This window comes from Phlebotomus papatasi, chromosome 1, assembly GCF_024763615.1.
Source record: "Phlebotomus papatasi isolate M1 chromosome 1, Ppap_2.1, whole genome shotgun sequence".
Lineage (NCBI taxonomy): Eukaryota > Metazoa > Arthropoda > Insecta > Diptera > Psychodidae > Phlebotomus > Phlebotomus papatasi.
Genome location: NC_077222.1, coordinates 29297205 through 29322561, shown reverse-complemented (window position 1 = coordinate 29322561; position 25357 = coordinate 29297205). Strand labels below are relative to the sequence as shown.

At 30.9% G+C, this 25357-nt stretch overlaps 1 protein-coding gene across 4 annotated transcripts in view; it reads left to right on the top strand.

Annotated features, from left to right (window-relative positions):
* Positions 1–25357, top strand: part of LOC129799599 (serine/threonine-protein kinase dst2) — a 56754-nt gene that overhangs the window by 9263 nt on the left and 22134 nt on the right. For all 4 annotated transcript variants that reach the window (XM_055843625.1, XM_055843624.1, XM_055843623.1 and 1 more), the window contains exons 2-3: positions 24229–24350; positions 25001–25199. In XM_055843625.1, coding sequence (XP_055699600.1) covers positions 24229–24350; positions 25001–25199 — 321 coding nt within the window. The remainder of the gene's footprint in view (positions 1–24228; positions 24351–25000; positions 25200–25357) is intronic.

Here is a 25357-nt window from a genome sequence, read left to right as displayed (position 1 = left end):
CTGGGGATCTCGGTGGCGCAATAGGCAAGACCATTGGCTCTTGGGCGGATCGATCTCCGGTTTAACTCACAGTATTGTGAGTTTGAGTCCCGCCCGGTGCATAGATCTGAATGTTTAGAAAAAAAAACATTTTCACTGTGATAAAACGTAATAAAAACGCACCGTCTCTGTCCAAAAACTCTGGGAACATGAAAGAAGCATCCACACTACGAGGAAAGCGTTCCTGGGCGATCTACGATCAGCAAATTCTTCCAACACGAGCACGTTGTAAAGATTACATTGTAATAGAAATAAATTGTATCTATATGATTAATAATAATACCCTGCTAGATGTTGCATTAACCCATATACGTAGGCGAAATCTACGCTTGTGTTAAATCTTTATAAATCTCAATTGGGGTGGTCAAAAAAAGTCCTGGAGTCGTTATCTCTAATACGGGCTTCAGACCTAAGGCTTAGCCATATGGCTTAACTTCTCTAATTTCTTATTAGTCAAGATTTTTTGGAAAATTTTGACTTAGGATTGGATTATTAAGGGCAAATGACCTATTACATTTTGAAAAATCAATAAAATCGGTTGCTGTTTAAGGTTTTGAGACCCTTCGGAACTGGGCTAAACCTCTAGTCTGAAGACGGTTTAACCGTTTGGCTTCTCCATCAGTTTCATAAATTGATCCTTACTTAGCGGTTTTGAAGTTACGACACGATGCGAAATATAAATTAAACATAAAATCGATAGATTTTATATGTAAATTGCCCTTCCTGTAGAACTCGAGCAACAAAAGAAGGTGAAAAGTATTGGAACTGGAGAAGGCACTGCGAAAATATTTGTAAACCATTCCATAAATTGTGATATGAATTGGCTGATAAGGAAACCACCAGATAATTTTGTAAATAAAGTTTACATTATGTGAAAACATTATCGCTGATATAATGATTTTTTAAAGCTTTTTATGTACGAAAACAAGTCGTATTTTTTCAAAATTAGAAGATCATTAGATTGACTTTCGTTTTGCTTTCTCTAACATCCAGTATAGTGTGAAGGTAATATGTAGGTAATGCACAGTGGGTAACTCAAATTTTGGTTTGAGGTTTCAAAAATTGCTTGCTTTTTTTGTTTGAAAGTAATGAACTTGGCAGATGATACTATTCTAAGACAAATGCAATACCCGCAAACCCCGCAAACGATAATAATTCCCCATTTCTGTGAAAGTATGTATCATTGTATTATCAACAATGTATACATATCGCAAGTAAAAATAGGCAAAAAAAACACTATCTCTGAGGCGGTCACATAAATTTTTGAAGTTGGGCGCGATAGAATTTTATCTATAGTCTCCTTTTCTAATCAACCTTTGATGACGAAGAAAGACTTATAGACAATCGAAATTTTACCGAAATAAGTTCATACTTATTTCTGTCAACATATTCATCTTCGTTTACTTGACAATGAAATACAATTACCCTGAAAATGTTATCAAAAGTTATCATTTTACGAAAAGGGTTAAATGCTTGAAGTTCAATAAATCTAAATACCTAATAATCTTTGAGATTGAAATCCAGAACCAATCTTTAAATTACGGCTAATACATGTTTTCCAAACCCCATACTAATACAAAATAAAAAAAATATATCCTGTTTTATATTAAGACCTTAACAAAGTTAATTTTATTCATAATTTTATTTAGTTTTGGTTGAATTTTCAAGTATCTTAGATCTATTGCAATATCTTGAGTGTTTTGTGGCTGATTTGAGAACAATTTTATCTTGCTCAATATGAATTTCTTATCAGTCAATGTTTTATATCACGTTGTGACTTGTGGACTCAAATGAAGGTGACAAGAGGAATCTCATTTATATTGGCAATCGCTTGAAGCTTATATGGAGCACAATAGAGGGTGGTACAATTCCTGTTGAATATTTATTTCTTTAAAATATTTTTTTTTTATTAAAAATGCAATGCGGTTAATTTTCTTTACTTATGGTGGACGCACAATCATTTTAAAAATCTTTCGACCATTTTAGCTGAAATAACAAAAACATGTTGATATAACAAAAGTTGTTTTCTTTCCCTCATTAATAATTTCGTGGTAATACAGAGAAATTAAGCAATCCACCAAAATGATTGGTTTTATTACCTGAACTCGAAGAGAGAGAGAGAGGCCGCTTTTTATAAATTCGAAACGATCTGTAGCTTAAACGATATGCGATATCAATTTCCAGTCTACAGTGACCCCTCTATAAGTTTAGATGATTCTCCAGACTTTTACCTAGTTTATAAATAATTGTATATTTTTTTTATCTATTGGTTATCTCTTGCTCCCAAAATCCAAGTTATGTGTCAGTAACACACTCTGACTGCCTTTATTTGAACGTTTTTATTGATTTCGGGAATGCGAAATTGGGTTGATTCTAATCATTACCTTAACAAAATTCTAATTTAAAAGTGTTACATGTTATAATTTTTACAGGTTTTGTATTTATTAATAGGCAACAATGAAGTTCAATTCATAAGAAGTTCTTAATATTTTTGTAATTTTGGAATGTCGAAAGAGGTAATTTCTTAGAAGCGTGTTCCGACTATACCGCCAGCTATTGGTATTTAGCACTTGGTTCTTAGTTTTAACAAAATGAATTATGTATTAACTGAATTATTTATGGAAAACTTGTTTTTAATATTAAAAGCAATGAGAATCACATGGAGATATTTTATTCTGAAATAACCTCACATTTCTCAGTGTTTTCGGTTATTTTGTTATCGGTTATTATCAACACCTAATTTTTATACTTTAAATATTTCACATAACCACAGAAGAATTTTACTGCTCGAACTCAAAGAGGAGAGCAGTTAAATAATCGTATTTTTTTTCAACTTGTCACCGTTCTGGAGCTTAAACGGCAAGAGATATCAACCTCTGGTGTTCGATGACCCCTAGTAAAAAAACAATATCTTTAGACGTTTAGTAAATAATTAATAATACAAAACTTTAGTAAATCCATTTGATAATATCTATTATTTCAACTTTGTAATCAAGTGAAATTTATTTTGTCCCTGAAGTTGCTAAAAATGATTAATTTGCCCTATATACTATAGATTACGGAGTTCCAGAATTCCAATTTTTGTATTATTTCGAAAGCATTCATTATATAATGATGTTATATTTAACATAAATAGGTCAAATATGTGCCATTTTGATCTCTATATTCTCATCGTTTTAAAGGTAAATTGATTATGCTTCTGACATTGTTATCAAAAACAAAAAACAAAAAAAAAACAGGCATATTGTTTTTGGATCGTTTTCTGGTGTTAAATATGGTTTCGGCAATGGACTTTTAATTGCTTGTAAATGCGATTATTAATGCTGTTTTAGAAACCTTTTGCGATACTTTTGATGATGACATTATGAACTTCTCGATTTTTTAAAATAATTTCTTCAACATCAATAGTTAATGGCCATCTATTTAGTACAAGGATTGTTATAGGTAATTTTTGTCAGTTTTATATGGTTCTAACTTATACAGGCTTTAGACAATGCTTAATCATATGGCTTAATTTCTTTAAATTTATTTAAAGATTTTTCTGACTGTTTTTGGAAAATTGTGTCTTAGAACTAAATATTAAGGGTGTATCAAGATATGGATACTAATTGAGAAAGTATTGGATTAATAAACTAATACAATTGCTGGTTATTTAGAATTTTGAGATCCTCGGGAATTAAACTAAACCTCTAGTTTTTATATTCTATTTAGGTTATAGACTACAAGGTTATCTTCGTTCCCGAAAGTCTCGAATTTCTAAAATAAAAAAAGCTAACAATTTCAGTTACTTCTCAATCAAGAGGTGTAGCACAATTCCCGAAAATTCTGAATTTCTAAACAATAGGCATATGTATTTTTTAAAACATAGTAATATATTATTTGTTCTTAAATAAATCTAAACGAACATCTTCATCAAAGTTTCACCTTTTAAGAACTTAGAGCAGCATGGATAAACTTTTAAACTGTAGATAACATAATACAGGTTTAAGACTCGAAGTTTACTTCAGTTTCTGAATGTTTCAAAATCCTGAACAACATTTTTAGTGGTTGTTCCAAATTATATATTATGTATCATTTGCCTTTAATATGTATGTATGTATGTATGTATGTAATAATATTATGTAATAATAATATGAATATATAATCTTAAATCAAAATTTAACCGAAAATCTTGCCTAAATCCCTTACGTAATGTGAAATTACGGAAATTAAGCCCTACAACTAAACTTCAGATCTGAAGTTCGTATAAGCCATTTGTGCAGGACACAACTACAACTTAAGCCGAGAGATAGTTTAACGTAATAATGATTAAAATAATTATTAGACTACATTTTCATCAGTTTCCCACTAAGACGTCTCTCGACTTATGCCGTAAGTCTGTCTAATGAACTAGTTTTGGAGATTGCTTAAAGCACCAAAATCACTCTGACGGTTCTGATCCATACTTTTACCATTTTCCGAATTGTACTTAATTTCGTGCCCTTTAAGTGCTTTGATTTTTCATTAGTAAAAAAAAAACCGGCACCTCATTCTGGAACAATCTAATATTAATTGAGAACCAAACTGATCTTGGATTTCAATTGAAAAGAACTCGTGTACTCAATTATATTTATTCAAGTGGATCCTTAATCTTGCAATAAAGTTTATGACCACTTAAAACACCCATGTATATGAGGAAAAAAAAGAAATAGAGACGTTAAATGAATATATGTGTCAGTGTATATATAATTACACAAGATTAAGCTTTTAAAAGTGATCGTGTCCGTGTCATTTGTAACTTTTAAGAATTCTTCGGGAAACCTAAAATTTACTAAACAAACCATTCAATCCGCACTTTTGAATGGGTTTCTAAAACATGTTTTAATTTACTGTTTATGGCCTTTTTGTGTTTTCAAATGTGTTTTTTTTTTTGTAAGAGTGTCTAATCATCGGAAATTAAGTTATTTTGCTCGTATAACCTACAATACAAACGTTTCATCTTTAAATGAAAAATTGCAACAGTGCGTTTGATGAGGTTGTTGTTGATTTAATAAGTAGTATGCTTGCAACACATGGGGAAGAAATTAAAAATTAAAAAAAGAAGTATCATATATACCACACTTTCTGACCATATAACAATATTACCTATATTGTAAAATACGAAGACATCTAAGGTGTATTATTTCATTGGGTTTTTAAAAGTCGTCTCCAAGTTATAAATAATACTCGCGAATCCTACGCACAACTCCACAAACTGAGATATTGTTGAAAATATTTTCTCTCCTTCATGGAGGCATACATCTTTGTTGTATTTTCTTACCTTCACAAAATAATATGTGTATACCCGGTGCACACGGGTACAATATTTGTTGCAATGATTCATTCAGAAGAAAGATTTTTCTCAACATTTTTATTAGTTACTTAAGCGAGGCGTTAGCACTGACTATTCTTCACGGGCACTGTTTAATGCATTCATCAGTGTTGTGAGCACTACAAATCAGAATTTATTCTTTTACATAAATTTTATTATCGGTTCTTTTATCTTTTCAAGGAAATGAATTTAGTTACTTAGAATTTTTACATATTTTAATGGTGTACATGTATATCTGTTGAAGTTCCAGTTACTGGGCCAAATAAAATAAATTAGTAATTAATATTTTATATGAAAATCATAACCAAAATGAAAACATTGCGTGCCATGCATCAACAAAAAAAAATAGAAAATACCATCATGGAGAGAAAGAAATAAAGGATTTTGTATATGATAAAAGAAAAACTAGAACTTGTACACATTCCATATTATGTATACATGATGAACTTTGCCAAAATAGAGCAAAATGTTCGTGTGAAGCTCTCATTGAAGTATTAACATTTAATTACACGTCCCATCAACATGAGGGGAAAACTTTTCGTTTGACATTAATTTCAATAAATTTAGAGATTTTCTGGCAAAGCTTGCCAAAGAGTCACAACACATATATATTTTGCATAAAAATATTTTCTTTTCATCCCATTTGCACGAGTGGTCTATCTTTTGCCAAAAATAATAACTTTTAACATTTTTTTCGTGTATTTAAAATAATGGATATAATTACACTAGAAGGTGAAGAAGACAAGTCAAATGAACAAAGATTTTCTGTTTGTTAATTCTGGGGTTCATTCACAAGGATGAAAGTATTTGCATTACTCAAGAAAGTTTTTAAAAAATATTTATGCTTAACCCTTCAAGAACGATTAAATTTCTGATGAGCAAGAAAGGTTTTTCTTACACCCACATTTTTTGATATCAAGAAAACTGATCACAAGCAAATTTTATTAATGAAGGCAAGCCTTTAGACCACATATTTATAAGTAATTCGGTTTTTGAAACTTACGGATTTCTAAACAAGGAGTAGCTTTTCAATAATAAGATTAATACTTGGAGTAAGAAAAGACGGAAAGAGAGGTCTATAGTATGCAAAATTTCAAATGAAAAAAAATGTGCCTTAGAAGGGTGCATTTTAGTGAAGTAATACGATGAGTAAGATATTACTCTTCGTATTAAGTGTTTTCTGTACCGTATTACAGGCAATTCGAGCAGTTTTCCATGCGTGCCAACTGTGATTCGGTCAGTTTTCGAGCGACTGTATTGCTGCCAACTTTGTACGCAGAGGGGAAATGCGAGATAGAGGCTAGATAAAACAATTGCTATCTTTTTTGCCATTCTCGCAGTTCAAAAAGTATTAATCTTAATATCAATCTTATTGAGCCTTTTGGAAAAGGACCAATAAGAGGCACATTTTAAAAAGCTCAATTATTTTGTCATTTTGTAAAGGTATCATATCTTGATACTTCTAAAGCATTACACTTTGAAGAATTTCTAATATTTACTTATTTAAACAAATTTAACTGCAACAGCTAGATCATCTTTCTCAAGAAAAAAGAATTTTTTTTATAAAACTCCAGAATAACCAAAAGCGTAATCAGTATTTAAGTAAGAGGGGGACCAAATTTGAAATTATATCAGATAATTCATTTACTTAGTTGGATAATCTACCACATTTTCGAATGCAAGGAACAAGAGCTTTCTTTAAAAAGAAATCAAATTCCATTTCAATTTTTATGAATTTAAACATAATGAAAAGTCAATAAAATCTTTTACAAGAAAATCAAATTTTAGATACAATAGCGCTGGCACACCTTTTCAATTGGGTGAATTTCAACCGATTGAAATTTTACCTCTTACTCTTTCAAAGCTAAATAAGATATATGTGTCTCTTTCTCTCAAATGAAAATTGAAATTTCAATTTCAATTTTAAATTTCATTCGACAGAAAGAGACACCTATATCTGATTTTACTTTAAAAGAGTAAGAGGTAAAATTTCAATCGGTGGAAATTCACTCAATTGAAAAGGTGTGCCAGCGCCATAAGTATTGAAGGAAAAATTCACTATAGAAATTCACACACACTATGCAAATTGTTTTTGATCCATTTTCTTCATCGATTTTGAAAATTTCAACGGTTTAAGAGAGACGTACAAAAACGTTCTTATGGATCTGAATAGCTTTTTATGGAGCTTTTTTCAAGCATTTTTGACTTGAAAATCCTTGAAAATAATGTCCGAAAAGAAATATTAGAAAAAGGCTTTAAACTTAGGCCTTTGACACACCTGAGGATTAGCCGAGAGACGGCTTAGCATAATTATATTTGAAATAATGTTTAAACTACAAATTTTCCATGATTTTCCACTACGCTGTCTCTCGGATTAAGTCGTAAGTGTGTCTAGGGCATTAGACTTTACCTGGAAACCGATTTTGAGGATTTTAAAAGTTTCAGATAGTTGATTAACTTTTTTTTTTTCAAAGGAAAAGAAACCAAAGGGAACTTCAATTCTTCTCTGAAATCTCTTTTGGAAGTTAATTACGGTGTTTATCTAAAATTCAACATTATTCCATTTCCGTAAAGCGGTGTTTACACTAAAGACCGCTTTTTTTGAGTCTGAGAAGATTTTTAGACCGTAAATTCGAAATAAACCGATTGCGATTATTTTGGAAGGGACGGGCAGATTTTTATAAAGCTTGAGAAATTCCCTAAAAGCTCTCCTAAAACGAAAGTGTAAGCATTGATAAAAAAAAGATAACCAAACGTTTCCTCAAAGTCCTCCCGAAATTTTTTTTAATATTTATGCTATGTTTTCTTAAAAACTCACTATAAATCCATTTTTAATCCAAATTGAATGATTTTGAACTCTTTAGAATGTTTATAAGATCCAACAAAAGACTTGCTATACGTAGCATAGGGTTATCAGAATCGATATTAATTTCGATCATCATAGAAACGAAAAATAAAGGTAATTAAATTTAATATTAGGTTAGTAAAGCGATATACACTTTTCAGCAATTTAATTTCTCTAAATCGAAAAAATATCCAAGTAGCGTACATAAAGGAAAGATCTTTATTTAATCACCAGATTTCTTATTGGTCTTGAAGGGTTAAATATTGCATTCTATCTACATATATCTAAATTATAACTATGCGAGGGGGCGATGAAAAGAAACATCGGATATTCAGGTGTAAGAAATTATAATTGCTATTATTATTAAAAATGTGTATATGGGGGGCCTTTGAAGAGAAAGATAGAAGAGAAAAGAAAAGAAAGAAAATGAAAAGAAATCATACAAACGTGCGCATAAATTTAATTCTCAACTGCAGGCTGTGTGAAATGGTTCATTGAAGAAGAAAGGCACTTTTTGTTGAAGTTGTAAATTAAATTAAGTAAAGTAAAAGTAAAACTCGAATCCCCAAGTTTTAAAGTGATAAAATTGGAGTGAATGCATTCACCGAATCGCGTTATTTCTCAACTGATTTTTTTTCGTTATTTGATAGAGATATAGTTTGTATGTTATTTAGTTGATACTCCAAAATGATATGTACATGTAATCTTTATTGATGATGATGGGTGTTGAGTCTTGAAGGTCAAATAAGAGTTAAGATGAGTACTTTGCTGTGTAATATACCTTTTCCAAATCTCCGGAAAGTTGTGCGAAATTTTGTGATTCTCTTCATGTATTATTTTCCACCTCATTTCATTCCTAATAGGATATTTGTTTTAATCTTGTTATACGTATAAATGTACACATGCAGGAAGTTATAAATTTGCTTCCTCTAAATTTATAGCTCTCGAAATGATTTCTATTGATACATTACTGTAGATGGATCTGATTTTTATGTCTCTTCTTCCTAAATTAAATTAAAATTTGGCAAGTTTCTTGAACTTTATTTTTCGTCAGAGAGAAGCTCACGGTTGAATGATAAGAACACCAAAAGTATTGTTTGCTGGAAAGGAAATGTTGTTTTTTTTTCTTCACATTGACGACAGAACACCAGAATACGAAAAGAAACATGAGCATAAAAACAAAAATTGCATATATTGAAATTGAGACAAAGCCTTGAAAAATTGTGGACACACCAATCTTATTTTTTTTTATTTCCACACTAAATTTATTGTCAACGATTTTTTTATTAATCGCTTGAAGGTGTGCATACACACGGTTTCATTAACCTGTGACAATGAAAAATTTACAAGAGAGGATTAAACGAGAGGAGAATACTAAATTATTCTATTTATAAGGATATAATCACAAATAAGTAAACTTTAATGACTTAATTATGTTGATTCAAAGTAATTTTAAATGTCTCTAATTTGATAATTTGTAATGACGTAAATGATGATGCATCAGGTGTTAGCAAATACATAATTTTAGAAGGCTTGTGGTTAGTCTGAGAACAAGTATTTTCTTTGATTTATGAATGGACAGCATTCACTTACGTTAAGTTAAATTCAAATGACATGCTTTCTTCCACAACATTCTTTACATTCTTGTGAGTATTTGAGTGGTTTAGCTTTTAATCTCTTTATTTAAATTAAATGATTAGGGAAGAGCGGGGCAAATTGTTTTAAGCATTTTTTTTAATAATCTTAAGTAGCTGGTTTCTATACAGAAACAATTCTGTTCGTCAGAACCATAAACTTCTGCTGATTTCTTTTCAATTAGCGATCTTGTTAATGAAAAATTAAAAGTGGTCAGATACTTCGGCATTGTAACAGGCCTAGAAAGCCCGAAATAGAAAAGTGGTACAAGTTGGATAGTCAGTGGTACAAGTTGGACAATGCAATGGTACAATTTGGACAGGGCTTTTTGTCTTGATAAATTAAGTACTTCATTCCTATTTGTATATTTTTAATACTTTAGTTTTATAATTTGGTTCCTTGTGCTTAAAAACAAATTTTGTAATGTATTTATCAAGAAAAAAGCTATGTCCAACTTGTACCGGCGAATTGTCCAACTTGTAACACTAATTCCAAATTATATCACTTTACCCTACTTCTGGTTCACTCAGGAATATAGTCCATTACTAGTTGAATCATTGACGCTTTCTGGCACAGAAGAAATTGGGGTTACTTTCAGCTGTGGGGCTACATTGTTGTACGATTTTTTCGCATATTTCTAATGGAAACTGGGTTTTAACATGATGTAATTTGGATAGACAAAATAATTGTGGATCTAAGTAAAATAATTGTAAGTACCTGATTCATTTATAAATGGGTGAAAAAGTCATATTACAATCCAGCCCCACTGCTCAAAGTATCTCCACCTCCCCATAATTGTGAACTATGCCAAGTCCTAGGAGTCCTAGAATTAAATTACATCTTTGTCTTGTCATAAGGAATCTTTCAGGGCAAAAGCCCGGCTACAATTGGTTCATCAACATCTAATGGAATAATTGCTCTTAATATCTAATCTTAAATCAATTTTTTTCCAAAAATCTTGCCTCATAAGAAATGACAGAACTTAGGGTAAGTGTGCCAAATTTTGGCATAGTTGCATGCAAACGCCAAAGTCTCAAGTTTGAAATGTAATATTTTTAATAAAAATTGATTTTTTTTATACCTTCTTCTTAAGGAGTGTTGCTTGAAACCTTGTAAACCGTTTAGCGTCTTTATTTACTCTAAAATCATTCTTAATACATTTTAAAATGAATAAAAATGTAGACATAGCTTTGGTACCCTATTTCGGCCACCTTCATTCTCATAGTTCTTTGCCCTTAGGGAATTCTTTCAATGTCTTTTTCTCGTTATCTCGCTTGTCGAAGCTACATTTTTTGTTATTCTTTTGCATTGTAAATTCTCTAGAATATCTAAAAACTAAAAATTCATGGAAATTCGAGGAACAAAAAAGGTGGCCGGAATTGCAAGCTGGCCGGAATTTGACACACTTACCCTATTGGACTAAAACTTCTGTGTGAAATCCAGAATCAGGCTATATCGTTACTGCACTCGCGTCTCCTCTTTTTCACATAGTTAATAACTATATTATTAATTTTATTCAACTCCGTATAATCGCCGTAGTGGAAGACTTTTAGGCTTCGCACACACCTTGGCTTCAATCATTTCATATTTTTCCCGTATTCGTTTAATGAAACTGACTTATGTTTTCATGAAATGTGTCACTTAGTTCTAGCCATTGAAATATATTGCCATAGGTGAAATTCATTAAAGGAATATTAAAGGAGAGGAAGAATGTGTGCGAAGCCTGAAAGCCTTCCCCTACTATGAGTTTGCAATCGACTTATAGCTGTTCTAATCTGTACGGCTCCTATAATATAATGTGCACATGTTTCGTTTATGTTGCTGAAATTTTCTACTGTAGTATTTCTTTCGACTTTCGGATATGTTTTGGAGATACTCCAGGCGAACAAACCGTCCATACATACCTATGACTGGAAAAATCACCGTATTTTGAATTATTGAAGGTTAAAGTTCAATCATTATTGTGTCCGGCTTTGACAGTCCCAATCGGTAATTCATTTATTTTTTTTTGACCATCTTTTGTATGTATGCAAAGCATTTTCAAATGGCAAAAAAATTCTAGTTCGTAATTGGTTTCTTATTAGTAAATCAATCTAATTGGTAATAAACCATTATATGTCCAAAAGTCATACGAAAAGATAATTTACGAATAGCTCTATCTCGTGGGTTGGACCTTTCTGCAAACCTGGGACACTGCCACCTCTTTTTTTTTAAATTATTTTTGGCAAAATACGCTTTTTATCAAGAAGTAAATACAGTGAAAGCCTTATTTTTTTTTTAATTAATCCAATGAAGTATAGATCATATCAATTTGCTATCAGTTAACCGTATTTTTGGGAAGAATTTGCGAAATGATATGTCTGATAAACCGATGATAACGTTATGTAAAGGGGCTATATTCTTCTGTAGACTTCGATAGACAATTAATATATGTATTTTATCAATGACTATATGCAGTAAGAATTACTGCCTAATAGAAACAACGTTTAATTTTTCTTTATGGAGCAAATCTCTATAATTTTTTTGAGTCCCAACCAGACCTTTACGTAATGTCACTACATTACTCAAAAAGGGAATAATGCCATAGCCCCATTGAACTTTCATTACATAATTTATCAATGACTTCAAGACAAACTACAAAAAGAAGTGTCTCAACCTACCCCACTCTCCCTGTAAATAACAAAAAATGCAGAGTTTGAAAAAGTGTCGGAACCAATTGCAATGACATATGAGGATTAATATGTGTGACCTTTAGTATTATGTGGCGCCCCAAAGTGACGCCAATCAATGTATTAAGTTCAATATCTTTGAGACAACAATAAAGGTTTTCACTTTATTCAATTCGCATGATCTTGGTGTATGCGCGGTGGTGAATTTCCATAAATTCATTACAATGAAGATGCTAAATATTTATATTGAAAAATCAGGCAGAAGTTGAAAATGAAAGTTAAACGATCAAAAAGCTTACTTCAGCTCTACTGTATAGCGTCACATCTTAATTTATGACCTTGGACGTTTTGTTTGTTATACACATGAACCACCTGAACAATATAAAATTCAATTAAAGCATTATTATTTCGTTGTTTCTTGCAATGTGAAACCAAATATAACAAAAAAAAACATCAAAAATTAAAAGAGAAAGAGAAAAAACTTTTACATGATGAGAATTGAATGCATCCATATATCTTACCTTTTTAATTTGGTGAAATTTCTAGTTATAAAAAATGTAAATTAGATTCGCGTGGTTAATTAAAATTTCATGAAAATTGTAGCATAAAAAAAAGCACCAGCACATGAAAGTGTTTTGATTTCAAATTGAATGCAATTTAATTGTTCATTGATGACGGTGTCTCTCATGTTAACTTAAAAATTAATGCACTGTCCAATATCATTGAATTCCACCAAACATTATATAAATCATATAAAATCATAAATCAAAGCCATTAAGCGAAAGTTCATTGATGTGTCTATCATTGTCATTGCTATTAGTGATTGTTTTATTTATTACATGATCATTTGCAGCAAAACATTATAAATAAAATAGAAAAATCATTAAGCTTATGTGAAGAAATTTAGCTTTTGCAATTAAAAAATAAATAAATAAATAAGGGAGGGTAAGGCAAATGCATACATGTACTTTGAATTGTATTTTGCAAGTTTATTTTATTTTATTGGCACATAAAAACAGTAGAATTGATGAGTCTTAAATTTCTTTGAGCATTGAAAACAAAAATTATCAGTTTTTGAAGTGGAGAAATCTATCTTATATTTATACTTTGAGATTTATAACATCAGAATAGGTTTCAATTACACAAAAATATGTTTCGAAATATTGATTTCGTCGAATTTTTGTAGTTATCTAAAACTGCGGCAGATTGGGCAGTATCTTTGAACGACTCAATCTTAGGACAAGTCAATTTTTTTCTATGTTCTTAATGGATTTCAATGTTATTATTAAGTGATTTCAAATGTTATTACCTTTATGTTGGGCATACTCTCGCAATATTGGTGAAAATGTTTTATGGATTTTTTTTTATAAATTCCTAATATGAAAATTAATCTAAATCCAAAGCTTTTTAGGTTATTTAAGGGGTTTTCGTCTTATAAAGTTTTGGTTTTTTATTATTAATCTTATTGTTAGACTTCTAATTTTAATTTTAAAAATCATGTGTCTCATACTTAAATGTTAATGAGATCATTTTAGAATATTTTTTGTATAACAGATTGTATAACAGTTTGGCAATAGCGGAAGTCTTTCGGGCTTCGCACACACCTTGGCTTTGAACATTTGATATTTTTCCGAGATTTCCTTAATGAACCCGACGACCTATCTCTGGCAATATTTGTTTTTAATAGGTAGTCTTTAGTCACACATTCCATAAAAAAAAGGTCAGAACATTAAAGAAATATAGGAAAAATATTAAATTTTCAAAGTTAGAGTATGTGCAAAGCCTGAGTCCTAATTCACGAGCATAACCAGATAAGTTTTTGACTGGATACTGGTTAATATATTTTATAAAGATAATTTTACTTCAGCTCTGCCTAAAAGAAGGGAAAGTATCTCGGATTAATATAAAATGGAGTGTTGTACGAGGTGATTGGTTTTGGTCATTGCTAAATTTCCGATTAACTAGGCAGTCGACAAACAAAATAGACAGTAACCAGTTGTTACTGGATTACGTACGAGAATTTGACCTCTGAAAGCCTTCCCCTACCACTTTCAATATTTATATATTTTAACACTAAAAAACCGTTATGCCCAACGCACAATAACTTTTGTTTTATAAACATGTTTTTAACATTTCAATGAGAGTGAATGAAACCGAAATCTAGTTATCTCGTTCACTCTCATAGGAAATTTTGAAAACATGCTTACAAACAAAAGGTATTGTGTGTTGGGCATTATGATCTTAAAAATTATTGGAAATCAAATTAATAAAAAAAATGGTTCTTTGAATTGCAAATTAAAAAAAATGACAAAGGATTCGTTTTAAAAAAATCGCTTTAATTTTCTAAATACAAATTAAAATTAAAAATTAGAGATATAAAGTTCTCCAATTTGTTTTTATATGACATTTTCTTTACTTAACAATGAAAACACTACATTCAATTTATTATTTATATTTTTACATTATTTATTCACAAAATTATCGTAATACCCAGCACACAATAAATTTTATTTTGCAAACATGTTTTGGACTCTTCAGTGAGAGTGAATGAAACGTAGATTTATGCCCAACGCACAATCACTTTTGTTTGTAAACATGTTTTCAAAATATCCTATAAGTGTGAGCGAGAAAACTAGATCTAGATTTCATTCACTCTCATTGAAATGTCAAAAACATTTTTACAAAACAAATGATATTGTGCGCTGGGCATTACTCATCTCGCTCACTCTTATAGACAATTTTGAAAACATGTTTATAAACAAAAGTTATTGTGCGCTAGGCATAAAAGTTTCAAAGATCGTTTACAATTGTGTTTCTTTGTTAAAATGCTTCAATTTTATTTAAATTTTTGAGTTTCATAAAGCTTCGTTTTACTGCAATTGAATTAATTCAATTGAAAAAGTGAATTTAGAAGCAAAGGAAGGTGAGGCACTCTCGTACAGCTCATTTTTGCCTTTCTGAATTGAACTGTGTTCGTTTAGATAATTGTTAGTTTCTTTTTAACGAATGTGAAATAATTTGAAGTGAACAATATCCACTTATTTACTCTCAGGTTGGCGAAACTGCCGCACACTCCTCTGTTACGAATTCAATTATTTTAATAAACACTGAACTTATGTTTAAGGAGCATGAAAATTTTGTATTTAGATATTTCTTGTGAACTGCCCCACTTTCCCTTAAATTAAAGGAGTATTTGACAATTTTAATCCAAGAGTATCTCTTTCTCATAATGACACAAAAGCACCAATAAACAACAAATTGTATCAACGATAACATTTTCATATTGGTGGTCTGCAATTTGTAACTGTGCTTTAGATGCCATCAATGATTTTACGGATTTGTTCCATGAATCTCTTGTGACTTGGAAAGTATCAGATGTTAGAATTGTAACAGAGGAAGAATGGTTTATTTCCTTCTTATAACCAATCTCTTGTGTGTACTGACTTGTGTGTAGAGTTAGATAGTAAACTCTTCATGTGGTGATTTTGAAAGTAGAACAGTGAATAGGTGTTTTTAATTGAAATTCGACTTTGTTGTTCTTCCACTGTAAATAATGCATTAAAGCAATATCTTACCAGTAAAAAAAAAATGCAAATAAAGCAAAGATTTCTTCTGCACTTCGTACACTATGTATATTTGTAGCAGATGCAGACTTGTATAGCATTATTTTAGATTCCACGTACCCACAACTGAACATATGGAAATATAAGTTTATTTGTATAGTAAAACTATAATAAGAATTACTTCCGTAATTTTTATTAATTATCTTCTGGTATTATGTATGTTATTACGAAATACACTTACTTTTCAAGAAGTTCACCTCCGCAAAATTTTACACATAATAGAGTGTTTCCAATGTTACATGTTTAGACGTTTGAATACCTATTTACAAATGCGCATATTACATTATGTACAAAAATTTGTCTTCAGATGATGAAACTAAATTCTACTTTCTCGTTGAGTGACAAAATCGGAATAAAATTGAGTTTTTTTTAAAGCGGCTATTGCTTAATTTAAAACGAATATCAAAAGAAATCTTTTTTACAAAACTATTTGTGTATTGTACTGTAGTCAAATAATAATAGAAGTTAATTGACAGAAATTACAATTAAATCAAATATAGGATAGATTTCTCTCACAGAAAGTTTTTAGCTTAATAAACTTGATAAGTGAAATCATTTGAAAAGATATAGATTTTCTTTTTGATCTTTGAGAAAATTATATCTCTCTGAGAAAATTCTCTTAATCTTATGTTCCAATCAGAATTGAATCATGTTCCTAAAAAAAATGATAATACCATATTACTTGCATTTTATGTCGAATTCCATTAGAGAAAAATTAATGTAATAAGTAGGTGCTTCTTGTGTAGACAATTTCTTCTCACTTACATTTTTGCTTGAGACACAAAAGTGGAAGGGAAAAGTTAACAATTGAGAAAATACTAAAGTGACAGGTTGATTTTCCCATTGTTATACTAACACCTTGATATTTTCACACGGAAAAAGTCTATGAATTAACTTATAATACGCTATAGTTGAAAGCACGTTGCAATGGTGATGTGTCAGTCTTCTTAATGGGCTGAAAGGAAATTGTATTATATATTTGATAATATTGGGAATTTTGTACTTTGCGTTATTAATGATAAAGTAATTTCTCTTGATATATCTACGTCTGCCGCCGTCTATACTCGATTAATCTCGAAAAAGAAGAGATATAGGCCAATTATTTAAATGTTTGCAATTTTTAAGTACAGTAAGGCTTTCAGGCTTCGAACATTTAATATTTTTTCCACAATCTTTTAATGAATTTGACCTAATGAAAGTTTGGCCTCTAGCCGTGTCACAAAGTTTCGAACAAATAAAAAATATTTTTGAAAAATATTTAAAAAAGAAACATCAATTACGGGTACTATACCGTCTCATGGCCGATTAAGTCCGATATAGTCGGGTCGGAAATTTCAAGGTCTTTCAAAAAAAAAATCCAATTTTAAGCAAATCGGTTGAGAATATGCCCACCAAAGTTGTTAAACTTTGACCTTCCAAAATTCGACATTGAAATGGTTTTTGAACATGGATAGATTTTAGGAGCAGTTTTCGAAATCAACCAAAAAACATGGTTTTGGAAAGGAAGGAGCGGAGTGAGGATAAAAAGAGAAAAAGACTATCCTAGATAATGTTGACTTATAGAGGGGTGGGGGTCAGTCGAAGACCAGAAGTCGATATATCTTACCGTTTGGCCCCTAGCCGTGTTATAAGTAGAAAAAGCTGGATTATATAACCGCTCTCTCTTTGAGTTTGATCAGTATATTTAAATACCAGAATAAGAATGTTCATATTTTGAAATAAAGTCCTTTACAGATCTAGATAATTACTGAGTAAAAAACGAAATATCTTAAATTATAGTTACACTTTTACAAACACCATTTATTATACAGCAACCATCTAAGAAAAGAACTTGTCATCCAGAACTCAAATTAGAAAAAATAATGAAGGAAAATATTATTAAAATTGACAGTTATATCAAACTTTCCGTGCGTAACTTCAACTTCGAGCACAAACTTTGCAAAACCAGTTTCATCGTTCGTAACTGGTTTATTTTCTTGATTTATAAGTTGCGCTTGGAGCTGATATAGACTTGCTCAGAATTTTAAAAACTTTTTAATAAATCTAGTCTTGATACATATTGATTAAGAATTGCGCTTTTTTGAGGAGTATCATCTTGGGCTTTAGAAAACCATTAAAACGGAAGAATAAAGGTTATTGGCTTATTGAAAAAAAAAAAAAAACAAATCCAAAACAAGGACCTCTTGACATTCATTTTTCCATATGTTTTTGCACATAGGCACTGAAGACTAATGTCAATTTTTTTCCTAAAGAAAATTGACTTATCAGTCTAAAATATTTCGAAATTGTGCGTTAACAGCTATCTAAAAATACATATTTCATAATTTTCGCCGAAATAGTACAAAAACTTTGAGCAAATTTGTTAAAGTCGCGGTACAATATCTGCAATTTTTTTTACTAGGAGAAGTGAAAAATATCCTCACTTTTTATTAGGCTTCATAGGCCCCTGTCCAAAATAAAAATTTTTAGACTTACTTCACAAATATTTGAAAAAGTGGTTTTAAAGTGAAAGGGGAAGGAAGGGAAGGAAAGGAAGAAGAAAACGTTCCTTGAAAATATTGTCTTACAAGAGATCTAAAGGGATCATCGAAAACCAGAAGTCGATATCTCATACCAAAACCAAAAGCGGATAAATACCGAGAGTCCTTTTTTTCGAACATCTGGGAGTCGAAATACCGTATAATATTTTATAAGTCAAAATAGAGAAATTAGAATACTCTATCATCGAGTTCGAACAGGGGAAACTGGAGCAGTAGTAACCATGGGGTAGTTGTAAACATCGATTTTCGTCCATACTATTCGGACTTATGTCGATTTTTTTTCAGTATTCATGTAGGTTTCATCCTCTGAATTCTAATATTTAATTAATATAATCTCAGTTTTACAACTACCCCATGTTAACTACTACCCCAGTTCCCCCTAATAATTAAAATCTGCACAGACTTAGTAAATTTTAATTCACAAATTCTGTCTATTCCATTTTCCTTGTTTCATAATGGATTTCATTAATAGTTGACATAATTGAAAGGCAAACTAATTTGTTTCACAACTCTCCATAATATTCAATGTTTGTCTGATGACCGCTAGTGGCGCCAAAGTCGCAAATGCACCATAAATAGGGGGAACTGGGGCATCTTTGAATTGGGGAAGCTTTAAAATTGGGCATTTTTTCCTGTTTTAAATTGAACTCCACAAACGAATTGTGAAACTAAATTACATTAAATAATAAGTCTCAGCACGTTTTAAAAATAAGAGAAAAAATCCAATTTCAAAAGTACCAGAATTCAAAGGTGCCTCACTTCCTTTTATGGGTCAAGAAAACTACTTTTTATCGTACAAAACTGCATGATATTCAAGTCCAAATTCACAAATATCAAACACACACTTGAATTTTGTTCATCTTGACGTCTCTTCAGATAATTATTTTGTTTTAATAAAAATTTCACTGCGGATACAAAACAATTGATTTTTATATTTACTATCTAGTATATACATCGGAATAATGCGAGTTTCCTGATGCACTTTGCAGAGTGTCATGTCATTATTAGTGCAACAATCTCTTGTCATTTTCGGGGCATTAAACTTGAAGTGTCTTACAACAAATACCAATGCAAGCAACTTCCTGAAAAAACTTCCTGTGTTGCATGAAATCTTTATTATACTAAACAAACATCTTTTAGGCGCCTCCGTTCTTTATAAAACTCATCTATAAATAGCCATTCTGATTGAGATTCCTATTGTCTACTTTTTTTTTCTATGCTTGATAAGACCTTAGCAATGGCTTAGGAAAAAAGAGAGATAAAGTGAGAAATTGAAAAGCAAAATGTATTTTTTTTTACATTTGGAATTTTAAAAGAAAATTGTGTCGAAAATTGGGTTTTTGAATTAATTTTTTTTTTGTGAATGAAGTTGAGAAATCCATATTTTCAAAGTTGAGTTTAGTGAACCCATATAATAAGTAAATGTAAATAGCCAATAAACCTACTTGCATTTTGTTGGTGTAAAAGGTAGTGGTGGTGTATGTATATATATAGTAATTTCTCAATTGTCGCCAGCTTTGAGTAAAAGTAAATAGATGGTATTTTATGATATTTCATTTGTGAAGTCTCCAGCGATAAGAAGCAAATCGCACAGGAGTGACGAACTCGCGGTTATGCTGCGACGCTTACGACGATGCATAATGTGAAATAACTGTCAAAATGTCATGTTATGCAATAGAACCCAATGGCAATAAACATAGACAATTTCACATCGATGTAGGTCAGGTACATAATGTCTATGCTGTATAGATATATGTTTTTATGTGAATGCACGCACCTATACCCTAATTTCTATCCATCTGTCCATCACAAATATTCCAGTTACTTGTAATATTTTGTGATTGAAAAAAAAAACATAAAGAATCTACGTTTAGGAAGATGATGTGTTAAGAATTGAATATGAAGATAATCTTTTTGTTTATGCCCCAATATGTACATTTAGGATCCCGTATGAATGACTCAATGGATATTCAATGAACATATATTTTGTAGAAGTTGAGTGAGTGAGAAAAATAAGTGCGGATGTTGATAGAGGAAATACTGTATAAAATTCATGAAGATAAATTGGTCGAAAGTGCATTTGACAGTACACATTTCTTTAATTTCGAGAGTGTAGTGTACACTATACTTTCTTAAATTTTGTTATTGACGCAATTTAGCTCAGCTATGACCAGCAGATGTTTCCAATTTTTCACTTATTCAACGATTAATCTCAAGATCTCAAACTTTTGAACATATTCCCCAAAAGATATTTGGAATTCTGTAGCAATAGCATATTTTTAAGTTTTAAAGTTCAAAATTTCAAACTTAGTGATACATTTTAATCCCTTATCCTCAAGAAAACATTGGAGTGTACCTACGAATTTTGATATAGCCAAAATATTTCGTTTTATTTAAAACTTGTTTTGTAAGGATGTAGAATACATTTAGTAAACTTCGCCCATAAAAATATAAGTCACACCTTTTTCAGAACGTATGAGCAACTACAATAAGTCTTGCGAATTTTCAACATTTTAAAGAGGAATACTTTTAAGGTATCTAAAAGTGTTCTTGAAAAAAATTGGCTATACATATTGAAATTCAAAATAGAAAAATGTACTAATTCAAAACCATTTCCAGACGCTTTGACTTTGACAGAAGATTCAACACATTAAGTTCATATTTTTTTGAAGAGATTTACATAAATTTACTCCTTGACTCTTCTAGAATGTTACTTTTTAAGTGAAAATTCTTTACACACAGAAAAATTTTGACTCTAAATTTAAGAATATATAAGATCCTGGGAATTTAAATTGAAAGTCAATCCCCGAGGCGTTTAAGTTTAGAAGCTCTGAGCGAAAGAAATGGGCTAGAATCCCTAGCTATTTCAAGTTAAGAGATCGGGAACTTAAGTTCTGCATTAGCTGGAAAATGAAAAATGTCTACAGATTTGCAAATTGCAACTAATACTAAATGATCAAGGATTTAGAATTAGGGCATTGGCATTCATTGGATGGGATTTGAAATTAAATTCCTGGGTGTTTCTGTTTAAGAATTTTCCATTTTTCTGTGTGTAGATATAATTTGAAAACTTCTTAAATACAAGAAAAATACGCGAGTGTAAAATGCTTCTATTGGAAACATATTAAACCCCGGGTCATATATGACCCTATTGTCCTCAAGGGAAGTGTACGTACATACCATTTTCAAAATCTATACCACAGGCTTTTTAAGAGTTTTTTTTTGCTTGAAGTTACTAATTTGGCCAAAACCATGTCAAACTGGATTGCCTTGATGAACACTGTACTTCTGGTGTTCAAGGAATCTTCCTGGTAATCCCTTGAACAGTCACTGTCACAATATTTTGAGTGGTATTTGGCAAAAATAAACTTATCCACATATGTATTCACACAGAATCCAATTGCACAATATGAGACGCTTGCAGAATACTCTAAAATATTGCAAAATATGTTATAATTCATCAGATATAAGATGAAATGTCCAGGAGCAAGATGTCTCACCTGCATTTCAAAAAGAAAAACAATGTCCCAACTACATTTCGCTATAGGTTTGGGACGAAAACACTGTTACCCTTGGGGACAATAGGGTCATATATGACCCGGAAAATCCTACACGCTTTTCTGGAAAATTGAGAGTAGTTTATTATATCAAAATATGCAATATACAATCTTTGGATATTCTATTTTGTGTTTCTAAAGAACTTTTTGCTGAAAAAAATAAATTAATATAAAAAATTTTGAAAAAGAAAAGTCACTTCACAAAGTTCGAAATTAGTGATTTTTGATCTCAAATATTTTCTTTTCCTGAATATCTGCTGGAGTCTTGAGAAAATTAGCCAAGAATCTTACATCCTTCTATTATCATGTCGTGCACAAACCAATAGATTTCAATTAATGTAAATAGTCAAAAAATATTGTTTTTTTTCCGGGTCATAGATGACTCTAATGACACGAAAGAGTTAAAAGAAGTAGATGAATGTTCCATCTAAATGCTGATAAGAAAATGTTTGTATCTGTAGTATTCACGGTGAAAATGAGGCGTACGTAGGTGGACAAATTTTGTACGTAGCTAAGCAATCTTAAGAAGCTTCGTAAAAATCGTCATTAAATTTTAATTTTCCTACAGAGAAAAATCTAAGGATTTCCAAGGATTTAGGAAGATGGAATTATGGACCTTATAAGAGACCTTTTTGACATAGTGATATAATTGATTCGACTTGTGTGACATTCGAAACTTACACATCATTTTTCGTACGAAGCTGCACAAGCTTTCCCTATATTTATACTATCCCCAGGAACTTCCACAAATATTTTTCACACTTTTTCCAGCAGTGAAACGAGAAATTAACAAGAAGACCATTACCAACGGTAGATTTTCCGAAAACTCTTTTTACCCGTCATAAAATATTAAATAAATTAGCCCAATGTAACAGACTATTTTCTTCAACAATTCACTTCAAAAATTGGATTTTTCTTCAAAAGTTTTTTGAAATTATTTTTTTTATGACAATTATTTCAATGTGTTGATGATTTTATTGCGTATACAGAATAAATTTTAATAATATAATTTTCATAGTGTAAAAGTAACATTAATATTAATCCTGTCGAGAGATTCATTTAGGTAAATTGCCTGCACATGTGTAAGAAAAATGGTTAATTCTGCCAAAAATCTCTCACAATGCGTAAAGGCTATTACTTTTCAGGAGCACCATCCTCCAATGCAACCGCAATTTCTTCCTTATGGTGTCTACCCACTAGAAGCAATTTTTGTCAAAAATTGCCTTTTTCTTAAAAAATTCTCACGATTCTGCCTACAAGAATAGGGGAAATTTTCTTTAAAAAGGCATTTTTTAAAGAAATTTCTCCTGGTGTGTGAGGCCATTAGATGCACTATTACACTTTCTGTAAAATCCTTTTTCCAAATTCATTCTCACACGGCCTTTCCTAACAATAAGTTGATCTCCGAACTCCCCGAACCATTTTTAAACCAATTTGTCATTAAGCTTTTATCATAATCGGGAAAAACCAACGAATATGCAGCATCGCATGGTGTTATAACGTGTAAAGATAATTCCCAACGTTTCCTTTCTTTTATTAATATGCCAGTATAATTATCGCAGTATCATTTGAGATAAAACTTAAGGGGTAGTGTTGACACAAGGATAAATTAGTAATTTGATACCAGCCAATCACCTGGCGCCATTAGCGATGCTAAAGTGAACTTTGAATGTTCTTTAAAGCTGTATGCAATAGAAGATATCCCCATAATGCGCCTTTTACATTAAAATTTTCAAATAATAAAGAAAATCACTCATAAAATGCAATTTGAAACGTATTTGAGATGACAAGGGAAGGTTAAGTAATTACAAAACTCCAGAATATTTATGATTAATGCAAAAAACCTCAATATTTTCAACTGAAAAGTTCAATAAATTATAGTGAGAGAATTATTGTATTTTATTAATGGTTTTTAATTGTCATTTAATGCGTGACTCTTCAATTATTGTCATTAATTTTTTTTATTTCAGGTGACACATCGAACAACTGGTCAAGTTATGGTACTGAAAATGAATCAATTGAGATCCAATCGACCAAATATGCTACGTGAAGTACAACTGCTCAATAAATTATCCCATCCAAATATTTTAAGGTGAGTGAAAGACAGTGTGATAGATATTTTGATGTGTGTATGCGTGTGGTATTAGAATTGTGAAATGTACATAAGATACAATTTTCTAGTGTTTTTACCATTGACATTGAAAAATTTGTATGTTGTGCTATAATAGAGATCTATTGCAACATTCCAATATGTTCCAGTTTTAAATTGGTAAAATGGAACATATCTATTTTGCGACTTTGCTCTCCTCTCTTTAGAAAAAAAAAAGAAATAATAAAAGAGAGATATATACAATTAAAGAACCTAACCGGGTTTTATACAATTTGAACCAATTCACTCTGCAATGTATTTTTGCTTTTAACTTTTGCCCTCCGCTTAAGTTTATGACTCCGTTTTAAACATGATATATGTATTTGCTTATTTGGCGGTTGAGTAAATTCGCTCTACTTTTATATCCAATAATGAATAGTCTGTATTGAACAAAAGTCTTATTTTATTTACTGTAAATGCGACATATATTGTGTTAGGTATAATATCGAGTAGCAAATTCCATTGAAAATCTTCTAACAGTTTGGTGATTTCGAATTCAATTAATATTGTGTTATTTTCTTTTATTTATGCCTTAACGATCAGCTTTTTTCTTCTTCAGCAAAAATGAATTAATGGTCATTTTTTCCTTTTAGTTTTATGGGCGTTTGTGTACAAGAAGGGCAACTCCATGCCCTTACAGAGTACATGAATGGTGGTTCCTTGGAGCAGTTGATCCAATCACAGGGTGATAACCTGTCACCTTGTGTCAAAATAAGACTGGCCCTGGGTATTGCCAGGGGAATGCAATACGTCCACGATGCTGGTATTTTCCATCGGGATCTAACAAGCAAGGTAGGAAAGCAAAAATTACATTAAAACGAATATTAATCTCCAAATTTTACCTTATCTTCCATAAAAAATGGTCATACACCTTGAGACTTGAGACCCTTGAGACGTATTTCGACCATTACTGGGCTGGGCATTGACAAGGGAATCCTTACAGATTACAA